The sequence below is a fragment of the Leucoraja erinacea genome, chromosome 16 (genome assembly GCF_028641065.1).
Source record: "Leucoraja erinacea ecotype New England chromosome 16, Leri_hhj_1, whole genome shotgun sequence".
NCBI classification, from domain to species: domain Eukaryota; kingdom Metazoa; phylum Chordata; class Chondrichthyes; order Rajiformes; family Rajidae; genus Leucoraja; species Leucoraja erinaceus.
In genome coordinates this window covers 25,069,454-25,092,587 of record NC_073392.1, presented here as the reverse complement: position 1 = coordinate 25,092,587, position 23,134 = coordinate 25,069,454, and the positions used below count along the sequence as shown (strand labels likewise).

Genomic DNA, 23,134 nt, shown 5'->3' with positions numbered 1-23,134 from the left:
GAACGAGCTGCCAGAGGAGGCAGGTATTACAACAGCATTTAAAAGCTAAGAATAAGAAAGGTTAGAGGAAAATGGGCCAAATGTAGGCAGTTAGGACTAGCTTGGATGTGGCAGCTTGGTTGTCATGGATGGGCCGAATGACCTGTTTCCCTGTGCGACTCAAGTGCCTGCCCTTTGTCTAGACCAGTGCCTTGTGCTTAATGCTCTCATAGACGAGCTGAATAGCACGGAAACAGGTCTTTCTGCCCACCAGATCCATGCTGACCAGCGTGGTATTCAGGGTTAGTGGTGTATCCTTGCATTTGGCCCATATCCATCTAAACCTTTCCTATCCATGTATTTGTCTATATGTCTCTTCTGGCAATGCATTCCATACACCCTACCACAATCTGTGTGAAAATGCTGCCCCTCAGGTTCCTATTAAATCTTTCTCTTCTCACCTTAAACCTGTCCTCTGGTTCTTGATTCCCCTACTCTGGGCAAGAGACTGTGCATTCACCCTATCTATCCCCTCATGATTTAATACACCTCAATAAGATCACCCTCAGCCTCCATTGCTTCAAAGCATAGTCCTAGACTGCCCAACCCCTCCCTATAGGCCTGGCAACTCACACCCCTGCCATTCCCTCTTCTCTCCGGTCCCGTCTGGCAGAAGGTACAAAAGCAGGAAAGAGCGCACCACCAGACTCAGGATCAGCTTCTTTCCCAATGTTATCAGGCTTCTAAACGGCCCTTCCATAAGCCAGGGTACTGTTCGATTCACCTCTACCCCATTGTGGACATTGGACTTTGACTCTGGAACTGGTGAGCAATAATGCTGAGGACTATATTCTGCACTCTGTATCTTCCCCTTTGCTCTACCTATTGCACTTGAGTTTGGCTTGATTGTATTTAAGTAAAGTATTATCTTATCTGTTTGGACAGCAAGCAAAACAAAGCGTTTCACTGCAGGTGACAATAACAAGCCTAAACCGTCGCTGCGTGTGCTGGATATGGGAGGTGACCCCCAGCTTGCAAAGGTCATCTCTCCGATCTCTTCATCCCCTTGCCATGGATCCCCACAGCAATCACACTGGTTCAGCAGGTTCTAGATTCCAACGGTCCTCAATCCCACCACCCCTCCCCCAGACAAGTGCTGCCCATGAGATCATAAACTTAATGGGGCACCACACAGGTGCAGCGGTAGAGCCACTGTCTCACAGCCCCAGGGACCCGGGCTCAATCCTGACTATGGGTGCCACCTGCATGGAGTTTGTACGTTCTCCCTGTGACTGTATGGGTTTCCTCCGGGTGCTCCAGTTTCCTCCCACATCCCAAAAACATGCGGGTTTGTTGATTAATTGGAGTTTTGATAATACCCCCCAGCGTGGATGAGAAAATGGAATAAGATATGTTAATGTGAATGGTCAGCATGGACTCGGTGGGCCAAAGGGCCTGTTTCCACACTGTGTCTCTAAAACTAAACTAACCTTAAACCCATGGGGCTGTGGATCAGTGTAACAAGTCCCCCCACCCACCGCGATTGAGAAGGTTGCTCAGGCACGTACCTCTCTGGCAGAATCCTGTGCCCGCTACTCGCTCTCGATTCTCTGCCCAGTGGTTTGACTAACTATTTGTTGTTCCGCTCCCTTCTTCTCCTCCCCCTCTCTCGCCATGACAACCGCACTGTCCTATCCTCAGATCAAAGTAATAATTAATAAAAAATCAAGTGCTGGGAGTCGTTTGTTCACCATCGATGCACCATCGAGATTCAGAGGGACATGGGGAGTAGTGGGCCGGAACTGGTCCCGCCACCCTTCAAACCTGTCCCACCGTTCAATACTATCACTTCCTTGATCATCTAACCTCACTCACCTGACTCGTACATTCACCTCCATTACCCCTTGGTCTCTCAAACCCTAAGAACTACATCCAACTTCCTGAATATGGAGTAATGGGGCTATACAGCACAAAAGCAGTCTCTTCAGCCCACCTTATCCAAGCTAGCATCCTTCGCTAGTCCCATTTGCCTGTTTTTGGCCCATATCCCTCTAAACCCTTCCTATCCACACATCTGTCTAAATGTCGTAATCTGCTTCCACGGATACAGACTGGTTGCATCAGGACCTGCTTCAGTAACTCAAACGACAAGGAACGAAGGAGACTACAGAGTGGTGGATACTGCCCGACCCATCACAGGTACTGACCTCCCCATCGTTGAAAGAATCTACATCTGCCACGGAAATGCAGCCGGCATCATCACAGTCCCACAACACCCTGGCCAAGCTCTCATCTCACTGCTACCATCGGGAAGAAGGTACAGGAGCCTGAAAACCGTGACCTCCAGGTTCAGGAACAGCTTCTGCCCAGCAACCAACAGGCTCTTGAACACTGCACAACACTTTAGTTTGTCTTTGGTTACACTACAGACTTTGGTTTTAGCACTATTGTTTCCCGGGGTTTATTATTAATTTATTGTATTATTGGTTATTATATATTTATTGGCATGTTATTGTGTTTATGGGCATGTTAAACCACAGCAAGTTAAAAATGTCATTGTGCCATTGATGGTACTTTGAAACTCCCTCGAGCGCAGCACTGCGGGCATGATCCCAACACACCCAGCCCACACTGGTCACTCCGTCCAACACCAGTCACTCTGTCCCACACCTGGTCACTCCCGTCCCACTGGTCACTCCCGTCCCACACTGGTCACTCCCATCCCACTGGTCAGTGCCCACACACATCGGTCAGTCCTGTCCCACACCGGTCAGTGCTGTCCCACACCAGTCAGTCTCTGCAGCTGGGGTCAGGCTTGTTTAATGCCCATCCACATGTGGATCCACCAGTTGGCCTGTACGGTCCAGCCCAGGCTCTCGCACTCGCTGATGCAGCTGAGGAAGTGTTGGTGCGCGGCTGGGGTTTCACTGCCCACAGCCAGCGCCTCCCGCAAGTATTCAACGTCCCGCGCACAGCTCAGCTCCGGGAGTCCTGTCCGCAGCATCAGCGAGAAGAGGGTGATGAGGAGCGAGGAGTGAGACCGCAGGCTCAGGTACGCCTGGACACAGGTGTCCTGTAGACCAAAAAACAGGGGTTATCACATCTGGACACACACTGACCGCTCCAGGGAGCTGTTAGGAGGGGCAGTACTGAGGGAGGGAAGTACTGAGGGAGGGCAGTATTGAGGGAGGGGCATACTGAGGCAGTGGGGAACTGAATGAGGGGCGTACTGAGGGAGGGGGGAACTGAGGGGAGGGGGGAACTGAGGGAGGTGGAACTGAGGGAGGGGGGGAACTGAGGGAGGGGCGTACTGAGGGAGGGGGAACTGCAGGGAGGGGGGAACTGAGGGAGTGGGGAACTGAGGAGGGGGGAACTGAGGGAGTGGGGAACTGAGGGAGTGGGGTACTGAGGGAGGGGGGAACTGAGGGGAGGGGGTACTGAGGGGGGGGGAACTGAGGGAGGGGGGAACTGAGGCAGTGGGGAACTGAGGGAGGGGGGAACTGAGGGAGTGGGGTACTGAGGGAGTGGGGAACTGAGGGAGGGGCGTACTGAGGGAGTGGGGTACTGAGGGAGTGGGGAACTGAGGGAGGGGGGAACTGAGGGAGTGGGGAACTGAGGGAGGGGGGGGGCAACTGAGCAAGGGGGGGAACTGAGGGAGGGGGGAACTGAGAGAGGGGGGGAACTGAGGGAGGGGGGGAACTGAGGGAGGGGTTACTGAGGGAGGACATGTCATACTTTACACAACAGGCAGTGCAAAGTGAAATTTACTAAAGAGCAGAATATAATGCTAGAACATTACACTGTTATAGTTACAGAGAAGGTGCAGACTAGAAAAAGTGCAAGGGCTACAATAAGCTAGGTTGGTTGATCGGGTCTACACCCTAGCTTCACAGATGATAGAACATTACAGCACCCAATGTCTGTATCGAACATGATGCCAAGTTAAACTGATGGAAACGATTCATATCCCTCCTTGAAACAATATGAAATGATTCATATCCATGTGCCCACCCAAACGCTTCTTAAACACCACTATCATAGCTGCTTCCACCACTATATCTGGCAGTGCGTTCCAATCACTCACCGACCACATATCTCCTTTACATTTTGCCACTCCCAGATTAAAGCTATGCCCACTAGTATCTGACATTTCTACCCTGGGAAAAGAGGTTCTGATTGCCTACCCTCTCTATTCATCCCTTCATTTTATATACTTATATCAGGGCTTATGGAAGGAGCATTCAGTAGTCTGATAACAGCGGGGTAAAAGCTGTTCCTGAGTCTGGTGGTGAGCACTATCAAGCTTCTGTACCTTCTGCCGGATGGGAGAGGGGAGAGGAGGGAATGACCGGGGTGTGAGTGGTCTTTGATGATGTTGGCTGCTTTCCCGGGGCAGTGTGAAGTGTAGATGGAGTTGATGGTGGGGAGTCTAGTCTGTGTGACGGACTGGGCTACATCCACAACTCTCTGCGATTTCTTGTGGTCTTGGGCAGAGCAGTTCCTAAACCGAGCTGTGATGCATCCCAATAGGATGCCCCTGTAGACGTTGGGAAGGGTCGTTGGAGACGTGCCAAACTTTTTAATGTAGTAAAAAGGAACTGCAGATGCTGGTTTACACAAAAAGACATGAGAGTGCTGGAGTGATTCATCAGGTCAGGCAGCACCTCTGGAGAAGATGGATAGGTGATGTTTTGAATCCTCACCCTTCTTCAGACTGATTATAGTGGGGAAAAAAGCTGGGATAGGGAAGACAAAGCATGCAGGCAATGGGTGGACACAGGCAAGGGGGGGTTTGATAGGCAGATGGTTGGGATGTTTTCTATGGTGGATTGTCTAGGAGATAAGGACGGGAGGGACAGTGGGGAGAGGGGGCTCTCTATGGGACTTCCATCACCGCCCACACTCACCTTGAAGCGCTGGAAGTAGAGGCTGGGCCTTCTGTTCAGCCGCCCCATCACAAATAGCATGTCTGGGGTTAGGACGAAGGGCACCCGCTCCCGCCTGAGGCCCAGGAACCGCTTCCTGTTGCCCAGGATGTGGCCAAAGTCAACGTGGAATAGGTTCCCTGTGGAGAGAGGAAGGATGACCAAACATGCACTCCTGCCTTTGTGTCCCCACCCGGATATCGATCAGGATATCACCGTCATCCAGCAGGGAAACAGGATGATGTGGATAGATACTCACAAAGTCACTCTGCAGATCAGACAGCATCTCTGGATCCCCTCTACTCTCAGTCTGAAGAAGGGTTCCAACCCAAAATGTCACCTCTTCTTTTTCTACAGAGATTATGCCTGGTCTGCTGAGTTACTCCAGTAATTTGTGTCTATCTCCAAATAGCTTTCCAACCTCCCATACTGACTGCAGCTCCCAAGCTCTGGAAGTGCGCTGCCGTAGATCAAACGGGGGGGGAAAGAAGGGATATGGACCATGTGCATTAAATTGACATCGTTAGCACAGACATCAGGGCCGAAGGGCATGTCCCTCCGCTGTGCTTTGTCCAAAATCACTGGGCATCTGGAATTCTCTGCCTGTCTGTGGAATTCTCTGCGGAGGGCGGTGGAGGCGGGTTCTCTGGATGCTTTCAAGAGAGAACTAGAAATGGCAGAGTCAGGGGATATGGGGAGAAGGCAGGAACGGGGTACTAATTGGGGATGATCAGCCATGATCACATTGAATGGCGGTGCTGGTTCGATGGGCCGAATGGCCTACTCCTGCACCTATTGTCTATTGTCTATCCAAGACCTGTTTTCACACATTTTGCCCAAATCCATCTAAACATTCCCTATCTATGTACCTCTAAAAAAATGTATTTTAAAGGCACAGCATGGTGGTGCAGCGCTAGTGTCTTACAGCGCCAGAGACCCAGGTTCGATCCTGACTAAGAGTTCTGTCTGTATGGAGTTTGTACGTTCTCCCCATGATGTGTCAGTGTTTCCTTCCACATTCCAAAGATGTTATTCATGACTTTGGTAAAGATTGTAAATTGTCCCTAGTGTGTAGGATAGTGCCAGTGTATAGGGTGATCGGTGGTCAGCGTGGACTCAGTGGGCTGAAGGGCTTGTTTCTGCCTGTTATAGTACCTGTCTCAACTGCCTCTTTCTGACAACTCGTTCCATGTATTCAACACCTCCTGAGTGAAAACTAGCTCCTCGGGTCCCTATTAAATCTTTCCCCTCTTGCCTTATACCTATGTTCCCTGATTCTTGATTTCCCGACCCTGGGTAAAGGATTCTATGCATTCACCCTATCTATTTCCCCTCGTGATTTCATTACGTCTATAAGATCACCCCTCATCCTCCTGCGCTCCAAGGAATCCTAGCCTGCCCAACCTCTCTGTAGCTCAGGCCCTCGAGTCCTGGCAATGTCCTCATAAATCTTGTCTGCGTTCTTTCCAACTTGACCCTCAACATCAGCCCAGGGTGTTTGGGAGATCAGGGTGCATGGGTGAGGGGTCACACCTCGCTCTGTGATCATGATGTTGTCGTTGTGTCGATCTCCGATGCCCAGGACGTACGTTGCGACGCAGTATCCGGCACAGGAGGTGACGAAGGTCTCCATCGCTTGCTGATACTGTAGGTTGAGATGGATGGCCAGTGAGACGCAGTGGATAAGACACAGCAACACACCAGCCCCAACCCTGGGCTTCCCCCGGGGGGGGGGGCTGGTACTGAGGGGATGGAGGGGGGGGGGGGGGGAGATACTGAAGGGTGGACAGTACTGAGAGGGGCGCGGTGAGGGGGCAGTGGGGGGGGGGGGGCGGTACTGAGAGGGGCGAGTTGAGGGGGCAGTGAGGGGGGGTACTGAGAGGGGGCGGTACTGAGGGGGGTGAGGGGGCGGTACTGAGAGGGGCGCGGTGAGGGGGCAGTGGGGGCGGTGTACTGAGAGGGGCGCGGTGAGGGGACACAGTGGGGGGGGGGCGGTACTGAGAGGGGCGTGGTGAGGGGGCAGTGAGGGAGGGGTACTGAGGGGGTGGGGGGTACTGAGGGAACGTAGGACTCACCGCTTCCTCCACCTGCAGCTTAGACCGCAGCCAATCGTGCAGCGCGTCGTTCTTGAAGGCACCACTGTTGCCGCCCTTCAGGCGCTGCACGGCTGCAATGGTCATCGCATCTCCCACCGCCTCGATCATCCCTGCAGCGCACAGGCAGGGCAAGTTTATTATTGCACGCATGGGTTCAGTGAGATACAGGTGCAGTGAAGATCCTGCTTGCAGCAGCATCACAGGCACAGACTCAGACACACACAGAAACATCAATTACATGGAGATTCTCCAAGTCAGTGAAAAGGAAACGTCTGTGCAAAAGACAAAGCACAAAACACACTTATAGAAAACAAAGTCACGGTAGTGCAAGAGGTTGTTCATCATGTTCTCTTATTGAGGTAGGATTAGGATGAGTTGCAGGTTGGTTCAAGTAAAATAAATAAAATGAATAACATCAAACATAGAACAGTACAGCACAGGAATAGGCCCTTCAGCCCATAATATCCGTGCCAACATGATACCATTAAACTAATCTCTGCCTGCACGTGATCCATATCCCTTCATTCCCAGCATACCCACGTGCCTCACTTAAAGCCTCTTAAACACCACTATAGTATCTGCCTCCACCACCACCCCTGGCAGCACGTTCCAGGCACCCACCACCCTCTGTGTAAAAAAACCCTGCCCCGCACATCTCCTTTAAACTTTGGCCTTCTCACCTTAAAGCTATGCCCTCCAGTACCTGACATTGTCACCCTGCAGTAATAAGCTCTAATTGTCTACCCTATCTGTGCCTCGCAGAATTTTATAAACAAATCAGATATCCCCTCTGCCTCGGGTACTCCTGAGAAAGCAATCCATGTTTCTGCAACCTCTCTTTATAGCTAATGCCCTCTAATCCAGGCAGCATTCTGGTAAACTTCCTCTGCACGCTCTCCAAAGACTCTATATCCTTCCCTCTGCTTGACCGAACAGAACTGCACGCAATGCTGTCTAACTAGAATTTTATTTATGCTCATTGGATAGGTTGGATAGGCTATCGGAGGGGTGACCTTATTGAGGTGTACAGGATCATGAGGGTCACGGATAAAGTACATGCTCACAGTCTTTTCTCCAGGGTAGAGGATTCTAAAACTAGAGGGCACAGGATTAAGGTGAGAGGGAAAAGATTTAAGAGGGACCTCAGGGGCAACTTTTTCACTCTAAGGATAGTCTGCATCTGGAACGAGCTGCCAGAGGAAGGTATAGAAGCAGATACAATTATGTCTTTTAAAGGACATTTGGACAGTTATATGGATAGGAAAGGTTTAGAAAGATATGACCCAAATACGGGCAAATGGGACTAGCCCAGTGTGGCAACTTAGCATGGACAAGGTGGGCTCTGTGAGTGAGAATGAGAGGGAAAAAAGAGGAAAAAAAAAAATCAGTACAGGAATAGGCCATTCGGCCCTTCGATCTGCCATTCAATATGATCATGGCTGATCATCCACAATCAGTACCCCGTTCCTGCTTTCTCCCCATATCCCTTGACTCCCCTAGCCCTAAGAGCAAAATCTAACTCTCTCTTGAAAACATCCAGTGAGTTGGCCTCCACTGCCTTCGGTGGCAGAGAATTCCACAGATTCACAACTCTCTGGGTGCAAACGTTTTTCCTCATCAATGGCCTACTAATTATTCCTAAACAGTGATCCCTGGTTCTGGACTCCACCAACATCGAGAACATTTTTCCTGCATCTAGTCTGTCCAAATCCTTAAGAAGATATGTTTCTGACAGACAGAGGGAGAGAGAGAGAGAGAGAGGGAGAGAGAGAGAGAGAGACAGGGGGAGAGAGGGGCAGAAAAAGAGGGATAGAGATGGAGACACAGAGGCAGGACGTGTGTGGGGAGAGTTTACCCATGTTGTATCCGGTGGCTATGCACCCGTAGGGGGTGAGGTTCAGATCGAGCGAGTTTTCCTGCCAGATGGAATCCATTATCACCAGAGTCTGTGGGACAGGCAGAGAGGAGGGGGCATGAAACAGGTGGACCGGCAGAGGTACAGGCTGAGGGGAGAGCTGGTACAGGAGGTGGGGACGGCTGCTACAGGAGGAGGCGCGGGCTAGTACAGATGGAGGGGACGAGCGGTCTCACCTGGAGGACCAGCATGTCCTGTCGCAGGTCATCGCCCTGCTTGAAGATGATGCAGATTGGCCGGCCGTGGGGGTCACTGAGGTCAGCGGGGGTGAACTCCAACCAAAGCGGCTTCTTCTTGGAGGGTAGAACCTTGCATTGCTCCACCTATCAGAGGCAGGGTCAGGACCACTTGTTCCCAAAGTAAACATCACCACCCCCCCCCAGCGGTGCCCCCCCCTCACAATAAAAACTGTACTCCCCCCCCCCCCCCCCCCCCACAGTGCGGCAGTACAGACGGAGAAAGGTTGGGAGGGTGGGAGGGGAGGGGTCTCCCTGTCGGTCTGCCCCTGGGCCTGACCAAGATGGCCATTCGCAGGTCCAGGCAGCGGGTAGTTGATGGCTGCGCTGGGGTTGGCTACCTGCCCCTTGTCCGGGCCTATGTCCGTCCCCGCGTGTCCCTGGAGGGGGGACTTTGCAGGCCTTCCGTCAACGCTGGTTGCCGCGGGAGGTTGAGTGTATTGTTGATAAACTTGGCGATATATTAATTTGACGACCGTTTGTTTGTAAACTGTCAACATAGGCAGTCTTTGATCGTGTTAATACTCTGTATGTTTTATTTTTTTCATGATTAAAAGTATTTGTATAATTTAAAAAAACAAAAATGTTTAAACGCACGGTGCCCCCAGAGAACTGCCCATCTCTCACCAGGATGCGCCCCACCCTGAGGCTGGGGTTGTACGGAGCCACCACGTTCTGGGGGAGATCCGCCTGTCGCAACAGTTCGTGCAGCAAGGCTGCGGCTGCAACGAGATGCATGTGTTAATGCCCCGCTGAGGAGCAGAGTTTTGCCTCCCCTCATCTCCCCTCCCCTCCCCTATTATATATTTATCGCCTTGTATTCATGGCAGCTTTTAACTGCAGCAAGTAAGGATTTAGTAACAAGCTCCTGCAGATGCTGGTTTACACAAAAGTATCAGGGGGGTTGGGCAGCATCTCGGGAGAAAAGGGATGTGTGATGTTTCAGGTCTCGATCCTTCATGGGACTGAGGACGTTTGAAACAGGGTCCCGACCCGAAATGTCTTCCATCGTTTTTCCCCAGAGATGTTGCCTGACCTGCTGAGTTACTCCAGCACTTTGTGTCCATCCCTCTAAACCATTCCTATTCATGTACCAGTCCAATAGTCTTTTAAACGTTGTACATTGTAGCCCTCTACCACTCCCGCTGGCAATTCCTTCACCTCTCCTCTTGCCCCTCCTGCACTCTCACCGTCTCTCACCCCCAGCGATCGCTTCCCCTCTAGCCTCCTCCTCCACTCCCCTGAACCATCTGCAGTTCCACCTACATCTCCGCCCCACCCTCCCCACTGACGCTGGCTTTTGGCCGTTCCCAGCCGGGGTGGACTGACCGTTGGAAGGGACATCTCCTTTCTCAGCGATGACCGCCTTGAGGCTGGTGGCCACGTGTCCGAGGGAGCTGGCCAGATGGACCTGCCGCTGGAAGTCCTGCAGAAGGGTTTGGCCGCATGCCAGCAAGTACGCTTCCAGGGTGACTGAGTAACGGTCCGAGAATGAGGGTGATCCCATCACCTCGCCACGGCAGTACCAGAAGAAGAAATGTCCGATCCTCTTGCTCTGGGGGAGGAGGAAGAGCTGCGGAGTTAGACGGAGAAATTCTAAGATGGCATCTTCGCGTTCAGACACATCGACCTCACGCCGGTGGTCTTAACATAGAAACATAGAAATTAGGTGCAGGAGTAGGCCATTCGGCCCTTCGAGCCTGCACCGCCATTCAATATGATCATGGCTGATCATCCAACTCAGTATCCCGTACCTGCCTTCTCTCCATACCCCCTGATCCCCTTAGCCACAAGGGCCACATCTAACTCCCTCTTAAATATAGCCAATGAACTGGCCTCGACTACCCTCTGCGGCAGAGAGTTCCAGAGATTCACCTCTCTGTGAAAAAAGTTCTTCTCATCTCGGTTTTAAAGGATTTCCCCCTTATCCTTAAGCTGTGACCCCTTGTCCTGGACTTCCCCAACATCGGGAGCAATCTTCCTGCATCTAGCCTGTCCAACCCCTTAAGAATTTTGTAAGTTTCTATAAGATCCCCTCTCAATCTCCTAAATTCTAGAGAGTATAAACCAAGTCTACCCAGTCTTTCTTCATAAGACAGTCCTGACATCCCAGGAATCAGACTGGTGAACCTTCTCTGCACTCCCTCTATGGCAATAATGTCCTTCCTCAGATTTGGAGACCAAAACTGTACGCAATACTCCAGGTGTGGTCTCACCAAGACCCTGTACACTGCAGTAGAACCTCCCTGCTCCTATACTCAAATCCTTTTGCTATGAAAGCTAACATACCATTCGCTTTCTTCACTGCCTGCTGCACCTGCATGCCTACTTACAATGACTGGTGTATCATGACACCCAGGTCTCGCTGCATCTCCCCTTTTCCTAGTCGGCCACCATTTAGATAATAGTCTGCTTTCCTGTTTTTGCCACCAAAATGGATAACCTCAAATTTATCCACATTATACTGCATCTGCCAAACATTTGCCCACTCACCCAGCCTATCCAAGTCACCTTGCAGTCTCCTAGCATCCTCCTCACAGCTAACACTGCCCCCAGCGTAGTGTCATCCGCAAACTTGGAGATATTGCCTTCAATTCCCTCATCCAGTTCATTAATATATATTGTAAATAGCTGGGGTCCCAGCACTGAGCCTTGCGGTACCCCACTAGTCACTGCCTGCCATTGTGAAAAGGACTCCTACTCTTTGCTTCCTGTTTGCCAGCCAGTTCTCTATCCACATCAATACTGAACCCCCAATGCCGTGAACTTTAAGTTTGTATACTAATCTCTTATGTGGGACCTTGTTGAAAGCCTTCTGGAAGTCCAGATACACCACATCCACTGGTTCTCCCCTATCCACGCTACTAGTTACATCCTCGAAAAATTCTATAAGATTCGTCAGACATGATTTACCTTTCGTAAATCCATGCTGACTTTGTCCAATGATTTCACCACTTTCCAAAACGTGATCATAAGAGGAATGACATTGCCAGGCAGTGGGGACACTCAGGTCAAAACCTCCCTGTACATGGATGGGGTCGCCATCTTCTGCTCAGATCCAGGGTCGGTCCGCAGGTTGATCAGCATCTGCGACCAGTTTGAGTCGGCCACGGGAGCCAGGGTGAACCACAGAAAGAGAGAGGCCATGCTCTTTGGCAACTGGCCTGACCGATCATCTGTCCCCTTCACCATCAAGCCTGACTTCTTGAAGGTGCTGGGGATCTGGTTCGGGGGGGGGGGGGAGCTGAGGCATGTGACAAGAATTGGCTGGAGCAGACGGCCAAGGTGGGGAGGAAACTGGAGCTGTGGATGCAGCGCTCCCTGTCTATAACGGGGAAAAATCTGGTCATCGGGTGCGAGGTGCTCTCGAGGCTGCTGTACTTGGCGCAAGTGTGGCCCGTCCCTCCCTCCTACACCACAGGGATCACCTGGGCCGTCTTCCACTTAATCTGGGGGTTGAGAATGGACCGGGTGCGACAGGCCACACACGGGGGTAAAAGCATGCCCAACGTCGCCCTCACCCTGATGGCCACCTACGTGTGTGGCTGCATCAGGCGGAGCGTAGAGCCAAGGCACGTGGGCACCAAGTGTCACTACCTGCAGAGGTTCTACCTGTCCCCAGTGTTGTGAAGGATGGGCCTGGCACAGATGCCACACAATGTGCCAGTCAGCTGGACATTGCCGCCCCATCTGTCGTTCATGGAAAGGTTCTTCTGGACCAACACCTTTGATCACATGTCCATCGGGCAGTGGTCAGCACGGAACGTGCTGCAGGCACTGCAGGGAAAGGACTCGATGGATCCGGTGGCGTGGTTCCCTTGTCTGGCAAAATGCCTCATCGCCAGAACTCACCAACAAGCACCAAGACCTGGCTTGGCTGGCGGTGAGGGGGAGCCCTCCCAGTCAGATCCTTCCTGCACCGTCGGAACCTCACTACCAGCTGCCCTAGGGACGGCTGCTATGGAGAGGAGACGGTTGCCCACCTCTTTGCAGAGTGTAGGTTTGCAAAGACAGTCTGGAGAGGTCTGCAAGGGTCCCAGTCACGATTTATTCAAAACTGCTCCGTCATATAGAGGATTTACAGACTGTTCCCAGGGACGCATTCAGAGACTGACATCGAGTGCTGCTGGAAGGTCATCAATTCGGCGAAAGACGCTCTTTGGTCTGCCCGAGCTTTGTTGACCACCCAGTGGAGCGGGATGTCCGTCAGGGAATGTTGCCGACTGGCCCACAGCAGACTGCAGGACTCCGTGCTGAGGGACGCACTGAAGCTCGGTGCAGCCAACGCCAAGGCTCGGTGGGGGAGGACCACGGTCTAGGGTCCTTCCGTGCTGGGCATGGGGGGCAGGGGTGTGGTGGAGACGCCCCTCAAAATAAGGGAAGGGATTCCACGCCAGTGGGCCACATGAGTGTGGGGTAATTTGTGTAAACAGTATTGAACATATGTATAGACTCCGAGAATGTTGGATGGAGTTTTGTAAGGATCATGTATTGTATATATTTATAAAAAAGTCTATTTTGAAATTAATTTTTTTTTTTTTTTTTTAAATCTCTATCGCCCTGCCCACACCATCCACGATTCCTCAGGAGGGACTCGGCACTGAGGGAGGGGCGGTATTGAGGGAGAGGTAGTACTGAGGGAGGGGCGGTGAGGGACGGGCAGTATGGAGACACCCCCACTCTGCCTGTAGCTGACACTCACTGTCAACGCGCGACCAATCAGGAACCTGGCCAGGCTGCTGTCGTGGTACGGCTCGAACTTCAGTACCTGGGGAGCAGATAGACAAACCTCAGAGGCCATTCAGCCTTGGTTTCACTGCTAGCCCACCAACCCCACCATCCCTTCCACATGGTCCCCAGCCTGGATCAGGTGATGGTGATTCTGGCCAACTGGTCCATTGCGGGGGTTCGGGTGAGGAATCTGACCAGGCTAAGGATGTCTGGGGGGGGGGGGGGAGGGGGCAAGGAGTGGAGGGGAAGAGACAAAAGTGCAGGAGAGAGAGCGAAGGGGGGGGGGGGGGGGGAGTGGAGGGTAATAGAAGGCAAGGGAGGGGTGGAGGAGGGGAGAGAATGGGGAGGAAGGAGGGTGGGGGGGGGTTGAGAGTGGGCATGGAGGGTGCAACATCACACCAAGAGCACCCGGAGGAGGGATCAGGACGTGATGCGTCTCACCTGCACCACCTGGAGGTGCTAACATCTCACCTGGACACCTGGGGCATATCACATAACTGCTGGAGGAGGGATCTCAGGTACGAGGGACACCTGCAGGAAGTATCTCAATCGGTTTCACATCTCTGCTGGATCATCTGGAGGGGGTATTTTTGGAGGTGGGGCATATCACTTGGACACTGGGAGGCGATATCTCGAGGTTTCCCATCTAGCCTAGTCCACCTGAAGGAGAAATCTCAGGAGGTTTCATATCTCACCTGGACTAACTGGAGGAGATACCTCAGGAGATGGTCATTGTCCAAGCCCTCCAGCCGCCTCACCGCCAATTTGCGGACTTCACGGTCAGCGACGTCCGCACCGAGCAGCTCCAGGGCCACCGCCAGGTCCAGCTGTTGGGGCTGCCAGCGGTGAAAGAGCCAGTGAACCTCCTGTACCACACTGCGGTCTCCCCACTGCACCGTGGCCAAGAAAATGGGCAGCGGGCGGCTGTAGAGCCCGCACTCTTCCCTGAACCGCTGCAGCAGGTCCCTCTTCTCACCGTGGGATGTCTGCCCGAAGTATGACGATTCCGACTCCTTGTCTGATTGTCCGGGCAAAGCCACTGGTCGATGGTAGGTGTCAAGCAAGATGCAGATGGCAGCAGAGGTCACGAGCTCGGGGTTGGTTTGGGAGCTCAGCAGGTCCGCTCCTTGGTTGTCCCTGGATCCCGGCCACATGTGCAACACGTACTCACCCTGCCTCAGGAGCGAGTGGTGGTCTATCAGGAGCAGACTGACCGAGTGTAGATGTCCAGCCTTGCCCTGCCCAGGGTTCCCTTCCCTTGGACTCTGCCTGGGGTCCCAGGACGGGAGTGTCTGGTCGTCTAGCCCGTAGACTGCCAGCCTCAGCCGTGATCCTCGGGGCAGGTTCTCCACCCGGATGTCCAAGCTAAGCCAGACGTTCCACATCATCTCTTGGGCAAGGGGTCGTGGGGGTGAGGCGACGGAGGACAGGACACTGGCCCCATGGAGCACGGCAGCCTCCACGTAGACTGCGGGAGGCCCATCGCTGGGCGGGGCGGGGAGGTCCAAGCCCAGGAGCTTCACCCGGAAGCGGTGGTGGCAGTCCCAGAGCGAGATGATGGGGGGTTCCTCCCCATCCAGCTCCTGGTGTCCAGTGGTCAGCTCCGTGGCCTCGTCCACCAGTGGCCACTCCACACCGTCCACCCCATCCTCCTCTGCGCACGGGGCCTCCACCAATGCCAGGTGGACCTCCTCCTTGTTCTTCAGACAGTGGCGGACCCAGGAGAAGTCCACCAGCGGCCGGCAGCCGGTGAGGTAGTCCTGGCGCCCGCAGACCTTCAAGACCAGGTCAGGGGCGACCTCTGGTGGCGTTACCTCACGGTAGGCTTGCACAACCTCGCCCGGAGTGTAGCGAAGGTCCACCTTCATCTTCCGGCTGGTGCCAGCATGATAGATGGTCACCGCCATCTCCCTGTCGACCTGGGGCAGGAGACCTTGAGGGAGGGGGCTGGACACCAGGCAGGGCTCCATGGCGAAGGCTCTCCCGTCCCGCCGTTGGACATCCACTTGCCTGACCACCGCAAACATCCTGCGTGCCCAATTCAGTTCACTCTGCTGGCTGGCCACTCTGGACCGGACATCCAGACCCACCAGGTTGGTCAGCCCGTTCCAAAAGTCCTGGCTGGATCTGGTCTCCTTGGGTTGGGGCTCCAGGTGGATCTGACCCTTCTTGAGGCCCAAGCTCTTCCAATATCTCACCGCCCCCAGCGAGGCCAGGGTATGCTGGTCCTCCAACATCTCGTACCAGGTGGGACCCTTCCTGTACAGCAGCCGGAAGTGGTGGGGGGAGTTCAGCTGGTAGAGGCTGGGCGTGGCACTGTGCCCGGCAGCCTGGCTCCAGGCCAACAGGCGGAGGGTCCACACTGTGGAGTGTGTGGGCATCTCCAGGTCCAGCGACTCACTCTGGCTGTTGGAGGGGCAGGAGGTGGGCAGCACACAGGTGAGGAGCAGAGTGCCGCGGGCGGTGAAAGGTCCAGCGCTGTTGACCGCACCCTCCGCCTGGTCCATAGCCGGCACCTGCGAGGAGAGGGGAGATATGTCAGTGGTCAACGCAGCTCTCTGCCCAACAATGTCCCATCACACACTCCCTGAGTGAAGCTCCCTCTACCTCCCTTTATACACCCCCGAGGTCAGACACAGGGTGAAGCGGTCCATATCCCTCTATTCCTTGCCTATTTATGTGCTGCCTACATGCATCTGAAATGTTCCTATAATATTTTACCATACATATATATAGTTCAACCAGATCTCCCCTCAGCCTCCGATGTGCCAGGGAAATCAATCCAAGTGTGTCCATCCTCTCCGTGCAGCTAATACCCTCTAATCCAGGCATCATTCCGGTAAAGCTCTTTTGCACCCTCTCCAAACCCTCTCGGTCATAGGATGACCAGAACTGCACATAACACTCCAACTGAGGCACAGTACTCCCAAACGGACACAATACCCAAGAATTACCTGACAGGACTTCAGCTGAATGAATCGGGTTGCAACGCGGTGTCCTGGAGGTGATGTCTACCCTTCCAAGCCTCTCACTGAGGGAGACCAGGTCTGGGGTTTGCAGACGACTCTGGTGTCTCATGGGCTGGCGATGAGCAGGCAAGTGTGACAGATACAGATGGGCGTCAGCTGCTGAGACGGTCTTTATACTGGAAGGTAATCTGTGCCAAGAGGTGGAGAGAGTTCTCCGCACTTCCTCATTCCTGATAATTGAGTTACCTGTTCCACCACCTCAGTAACACAGTGCAGGGCTCTGATCTGCTGGTAATGAGATCACAACATATACAACCGGACTCAGCAACACCTTTTCCCCCACTAGAGGGTAGCACAGTGGTAGAATTGTTACCTTACACCAGGGCCCGGCAACCTACGAATGCAGCCCGTAACTCGAAATCATCCGGCCCGCTGTAGTTTTTTTCGAGACAGGGGTGTTCCTCTCCTCCTAAAGTCCACCACTAACTCTTTAGTCTTGTCGGTGTTGAGCTGCAGGTGATTCAGCCCATACCACTCCACAAAGTTGTTGACCACACCTCTGTATTCAGCTTCCCTCCCCTCACTGATGTAGCCCACAATTGCAGTCATCTGAAAACCTCTGTAGGTAGCAGGAGTCCGAGTTGTATCTGAAGTCCGAGGTGTAGATGGTGAACAGGAAGGGAGAGAGGACCGTCCCCTGTGGGGGCCCTGTGTTGCTCACTACCATGTGTGAGACACGGTTCTGTAGCCTGACATATTGTGGTCGTCCAGTCAGGTAGTTGGTGAGTCAGGACACCAATGGAGCATCCACCCGTATCTTCATCAGTTTGCTCTCTAGCAGAGCAGACCAGATGGTGTTAAAAGCACTGGAGAACATGACTCTCACAGTGCTTCCTGGCTTATCTAGGTGCGCATAGGAACGATGGAGCCTAGTGTGTAGGATAGTGCTATTGTACGGGGTGATCGCTGGTCGGAGCAGACTCCATTAGTCAAAGGGCCTGTTTCCGCGCTGTATCTCTAAAATAAAAATGTCTAAAATTTTGTTATCTGAAACGTCCTTCCAAATGTTAGGGTGTTGTCCTGATCTTCCAACCTACCTCATTTCGGACCTTGCACCATTTTTTTTCATCTGCACTTTCTCTGTACCTGTGATGCTGTAACAATATATTCTGTACTCTAGGACTTTTCTCTTTGCACTTCCTGTACAGGAGTCATGTACAGGAACTCCAGGTTCATGAACAGCTTCTTCTCAGCAACCATCAGGCTCTTGAACACTGCACAACACTAACCTCAGCAACTGTGATCTTCTGTGGACTGTGTCTCTGGTTGCACTGCGGACTTCATTTTTTCTCTATTATGGTTTCCTTGAATTACGATTATTGATTTATTGTAGTACTGATTATGAGATATTTATCTGTGCTCACAAGCCTGTTATGCTGAGGCATGTAAGGATTTAATTGTTTTGTTGTCAGTGCAGATGCCAATTAAACATTTTTCACTCTCTTAAAGAGAAATTGTAGTTGTACAAGAGGTTGGTGAGGGTGCACTTGGAGTATTGTGTTCAGTTGTGGTCATCCTGCTGCAGGAAAGATGTCATTATGTGGACAGTGTGCCGAGAAGATTTATGAGGTTGTTGCAGGACCCGAGGGCCTGAGCTACAGGGAGTGGTTTGGAAGGCTAGGACTTTAATCCTTGGAGCACAGGACACTGCAGAGTGATCTTATCGAGGTGTGTAAAATCAGGGGGAACAGATTGGGTTAATGCACATTCTTTTATCCAGGGTAGGGGGAATTAAGAACCAGAGGACATGAGCTTAAGTTGAGATGGAAGATTTAATAGGGGCAGCTTTTCACACAGAGGGTGGTGGATATACGGAATAAGCTGCCGGAGGAGGCAATTGAGGCTGGTACAATACAACATTTAAAAGACATTTGACAGGTATATGATCAGGAAAGATTTAGAAGGATATGGACCAAATGCGGGCAAATAGGATGAGCGTAGATGGGGCATGTTGCTCGGCATGAATAAGTTGGGCCAAAGGGCCTTTGCTTGCTGCATGACTCTCTAACACCGATCCAATTTCCATGGCTAGGCACCAGCCGCACGTGTGTAACCCACATGGAGTTATTTCGAATGAGAGATCATCAGTTCTCTCCTGCCCCCACAGATGCTGTCTGACCTGCTGAGTATCTCCACCCTTCTGTGTTGAACTTCCCCGCTGCATTGAAGGGCTGCAGTGAGACAGGGCTATTACTGGAACAGTGCACCACCATTGTGAGCGGTGTCATGGAAGGTTGGCGGGTGTCCAAGGTACAAAGCATTCTTCAGCCGAGCGGAACGGAGAACTTCCCACCGCCACAGCTGGGTGAGCAACAATTGTTGCAATGGAGTTGTTTAGTTTAATTTAGTTTGGAGATACAGCGCAGAAACCATCCCTTCGGCCCACTGAATCCACACCGACCAGCGATCATCCAGTACAGAAGCACTATCTTACACACTGGGGACAATTTGCAATTTATTTTTACCTAAGCCAATCAACCTACAAACCTACACATCTTTGGACTATGGGAGGAAACCGAGCTCCCGGAGAAAACCCACGTCGTTACGGGAATAATGTACAAACTCCGTACAGACAGCACCCGTAGTCAGGATCGAACCTGGGTTTCTGGCGCGGTAAGGCAGCAACTCTACCACTGTGCCTTTCTGGGAAGCTGTTCACATACATTGATACATTTGCTCAGAAGGCAAGACCTAAGAATGAGGGTGGCAGAGCTGCTGCCTCACAGCGCCAGAGACCCGGGTTTAATCCTGGAAGGAATGGAATACTTTATTGTCACATGTGACATGGCACAGTGAAATTCTTTGCTTGCATACCCAATGTATACAAATAGCGGCCACCTACGGCACTGACAAAGTTACAAAACATGCCGGCTCCGTCTTTTGTCCCCCACAGTGGTCCACCCTGCGGTCTCATCGACCGTCGACGCCCCCACTTCACGCCTCCGTGGTGCCGACCCGGACTCCGACCCGGGCTTCTACGTGGATATCAGGGTGGCATTGAGACCGCGGCACCCCGATAAAGGTTTCCGGCTGCGTTCCCAGCCCACAGCCGCGGCCCGGCAGGAAGCCCGACCTCGGGTGCAGTCTTTCTGTGAGGAGTATGCACGTTCTCCCCGTGAGCACATGGGTTTCCTCCGGGTATTCCGGTTTCCTCCCACATCCCAATGGCATGCAGGTGTTTAGAGTCATACAGTGTAGAAACAGGGCCTTCAGCCCAACTTGCCCATGCCGACCAACATTGCCCCATCTACACTAGTCCCAACCGCCTACATTTGGCCCATATCAACTAACCTATCAATGTACTTGCTGTTTTTTTTTTAAGCATTGTGATAATACCTGCCTCAACTACCTCCTGAGGCAGGTGCTATCGCAATGTTTAAGAAACATTTAAAAAAGGTACATGGATAGGAGGTTTAGAGGGATATTGGCCAAATGCAAGTAGGTAGAGTTAGATAGAGCTCTAGGGGTTAGTGGAATCAAGGGATATGGGGAGAAGGCAGGCAGAGGGGAGATCTTATAGAAACATATAAAATTATAAAAGGAATGGACAAGCTAGATGCAGGAAAAATGTTCCCAATGTTGGGCGAGTCAAGAACCAGGGGCCACAGTCTTAGAATAAAGGGGAGGCCATTTAAGACTGAGGTGAGAAAAAAACTTTTTCACCCAGAGAGTTGTGAATTCATGGAATTCCCTGCCACAGCGGGCAGTGGAGGCCAAAACACTGGATGGATTTAAGAGAGTTAGATAGAGCTCTAGGGGCTAGTGGGGTCAAGGGATATGGGGAGAAGGCAGGCACGGGTTATTGATTGGGGACGATCAGCCACGATCACAATGAATGGCGATGCTGGCTCGAAGGGCCTCCTCCTGCACCTATTTTCTATGTTTCTAGGACTAACGTAGATGTGGGTAAGTTGGGTCAAAGAGCCTGTTTCCGTGCTGTATTACTCCATGAGGGGTTGGATAGGCTGGGAGCGTTGTGACCTTATTGAGATGTACAGGATGAGGGGCATGGATAAATTAAACGTTCAGTCTTTTTCGCCATTGTACAGGGTTCTAAAGGTGAGAGATATGAGAGACCTCAGGGGCAACTTTTTCACTCAGCGGGTAGTCCATATCTGGAAGAGCTGCCATAGGAAGCTATAGAAGTGGATACAATTCCAATTTTTTTAAAGACAGTTGGACAGATATATTGATAGGAAGGTTTTAGGAGTCAAATGCACGTAAATGAGACTAGCCCAGTATGCCAACTTGGTCAACATGGACAAAGTGGGCTGAAGGGCCTGTTTCTGTGCTGTACAGTTTTATGTGACTCTATGGGCCAATGAGTTTGGCAAACAAGGAACAGCAGGGATCATTGGTTCTGATTCATTTTTCAGGGGGTGGGGTGTGTTTTATTACTGAGGCCCAATGTTACTTGCCTTGGTGTAGATGTTGATCCATCTTCACCCATCTCTGTGATCCTTCTGGTGTAGGTGGTGTGCACGATCAGATTGCTTGATTTAGGCCCAGTGATGATAAAGAGTTGATGGCAACATCCAGTTGAATTGCTGGTGAGGGTTGAGCCTCATAATGTTGATGGTGGGAGGGTTTCCTAAAGACCTTTATCATATTTTGTGACTTGATACGTGGGATTTGTCAACCCCTGCCCGCGAGGCTGGCTGGTCAAAGACAGTCTCTCTCGGCTCACTACAGAAAACCGGGGTCCACATTTGGAGTGAAGGGAGTGGACCTGGCGGTTACGGGGTGGGTACCTCGGGAGGGAATCGAGATGGTTCACCCATTCGATAATTCTGGACCAACGCAGCAGTGAATGCTGACACACGGAGCAGCAGATGCTGGAACCTTCAGCAAAACGCAAAGTGCTGGAGGAACTCAATGGGTCAGGCAGCATCTATGGAAGGAATGGACATTTCAAGCTGTGACCTTTCTTCAGACTGGGTTACATTTCACAACTGGACTCTTCTGCAGTCTGAAGAAGGGACCCGACACCGTTGCCTGTTTGTTCCTTCCACACAGGGCAGGCTAGGATTGTATTGCTTGAAGTGTAGAAGGTTGACGGGGTGATTTGGATAAAATCAAGAAGGGAGTAGATCGGGTGAATGCTCAGTCTTTTTCCCCAAGGTAAGGGAATCAAGAACTTGAGGGCAGTACGATGGCCAGATGGCATAGATCCTGGTTCGATACTGACCACGGGTCGTGTGTCTGTGTGCGCGTGAGCAGAGTTTGCACGTTCTCCCTGTGACCGCGTGGGTTTGCTCGCGGTTCTCCGGTTTCCTCCCACTTCCCCAAGATGTATGGGTTTGTAGGTTAACTGGTGTCTGTAAATTGCCACTAGTGTGTATGGAGAGGATGAGAAAGTGGGATAACATAGAACTAGTGTGAATGGGACCGATAGTTGGCAAGGACTGAGCTAATAGTAGTGACTGGGCAGGCTAGGACTTTATTCCTTGGAGTGCAGGAAGAGAAGTGATCTTATAGAGGTCTAAAACATCATGAGGGGGGGATAGGATGAATGCATTATTTTACCCAGGTAGGGGAATCAAAAACTAGAGCCCATAGGTTTAAGGGGAGAGGGAAAAGATTTAATAGGAACCTGTGGGGCACCCTTTTCACACACAGGGTGGTGGGTATATTGAACGAGCTGCCAGAGGAGGTAGTTGAAGTATGTACTGTAACAACACTTAGCAAATGGGTTGGATTTAGATGGAGCATCTTGCTCGGCATGAATGGGCCTGTCTCTGTACTGTACCTGTTGTGTCGTCCCAGGTAAAGAGAAAATCGCAGTACATTTCACAGTCAAAATGTTTGTTTTTTAAAATAACTGTAAAATATACAAAGTCAGTTACATAGCAAAACCACTCTTCCTAGCTTTCAATGTATGAAAAATCTGTTTCCAAAAAATATATTCACACCATCCTATCATTTCTTCCCGGCCATACCTTCCTTTAAACACACACACGTCTCCCTTCCCGCCCAGGAAGAGCCCTCCTGAAAGGATTGACTCCACGAGAACAATCTTTTATCCTCTGGTGGTCAGGTCCAACAACCCTCTCTGAGGATAACCTCGCACTTGGAGACAGTCACAGCCCCCCAGCCCCTCTTGCAGTCTTTTGGGTTTAACATCTTGGGTGGTAAAGAAGGCGTTTGGCACGCTTTCCTTCATAGGTCAGGGTATTAAGTACAGGAATAAAATACACTAAGTGCTGGAGTAACTCAGCGGGTC

The 23,134-nt window shown here is 51.9% G+C and overlaps 1 protein-coding gene across 2 annotated transcripts; it reads right to left on the bottom strand.

Annotated features, from left to right (window-relative positions):
* Positions 1-5: 5 nt before the first annotated feature.
* On the bottom strand, positions 6-22,548 carry LOC129704660 (phosphatidylinositol 4,5-bisphosphate 3-kinase catalytic subunit gamma isoform-like). 2 transcript variants are annotated; one of them, XM_055647936.1, is made up of 11 exons: positions 16,837-22,548; positions 14,578-16,398; positions 13,854-13,919; positions 10,481-10,706; positions 9,779-9,873; positions 9,092-9,238; positions 8,856-8,946; positions 6,980-7,110; positions 6,438-6,549; positions 4,887-5,044; positions 6-3,052 (listed from the first exon to the last, which is right to left on the bottom strand). In XM_055647936.1, exons 2-11 carry the CDS (start codon positions 16,387-16,389, stop codon positions 2,789-2,791), a joined length of 3,102 nt encoding a protein of 1,033 aa, XP_055503911.1. In that variant the 5' UTR covers positions 16,390-16,398; positions 16,837-22,548; the 3' UTR covers positions 6-2,788. The 2 variants fall into 2 exon arrangements, 1 of the variants encoding a protein (XP_055503911.1); XR_008724754.1 differs by lacking the exon at positions 6,438-6,549 and having other exon boundaries at positions 2,914-3,052.
* Between the last annotated feature and the right edge of the window lie 586 nt (positions 22,549-23,134).

Bases quoted from the DNA above. Each gene is read 5' to 3' on its own strand.
- LOC129704660 (XM_055647936.1), bottom strand. From the start codon at position 16,389: ATGGACCAGGCGGAGGGTGCGGTCAACAGCGCTGGACCTTTCACCGCC. The intron at 9,874-10,480 runs GTCAGTCCACCC...ATCTCGTTGCAG, and splicing joins AGGAGATGTCCCTTCCAACG to CCGCAGCCTTGCTGCACGAA. The intron at 8,947-9,091 runs GTGAGACCGCTC...CCTGTCCCACAG, and splicing joins AGGACATGCTGGTCCTCCAG to ACTCTGGTGATAATGGATTC.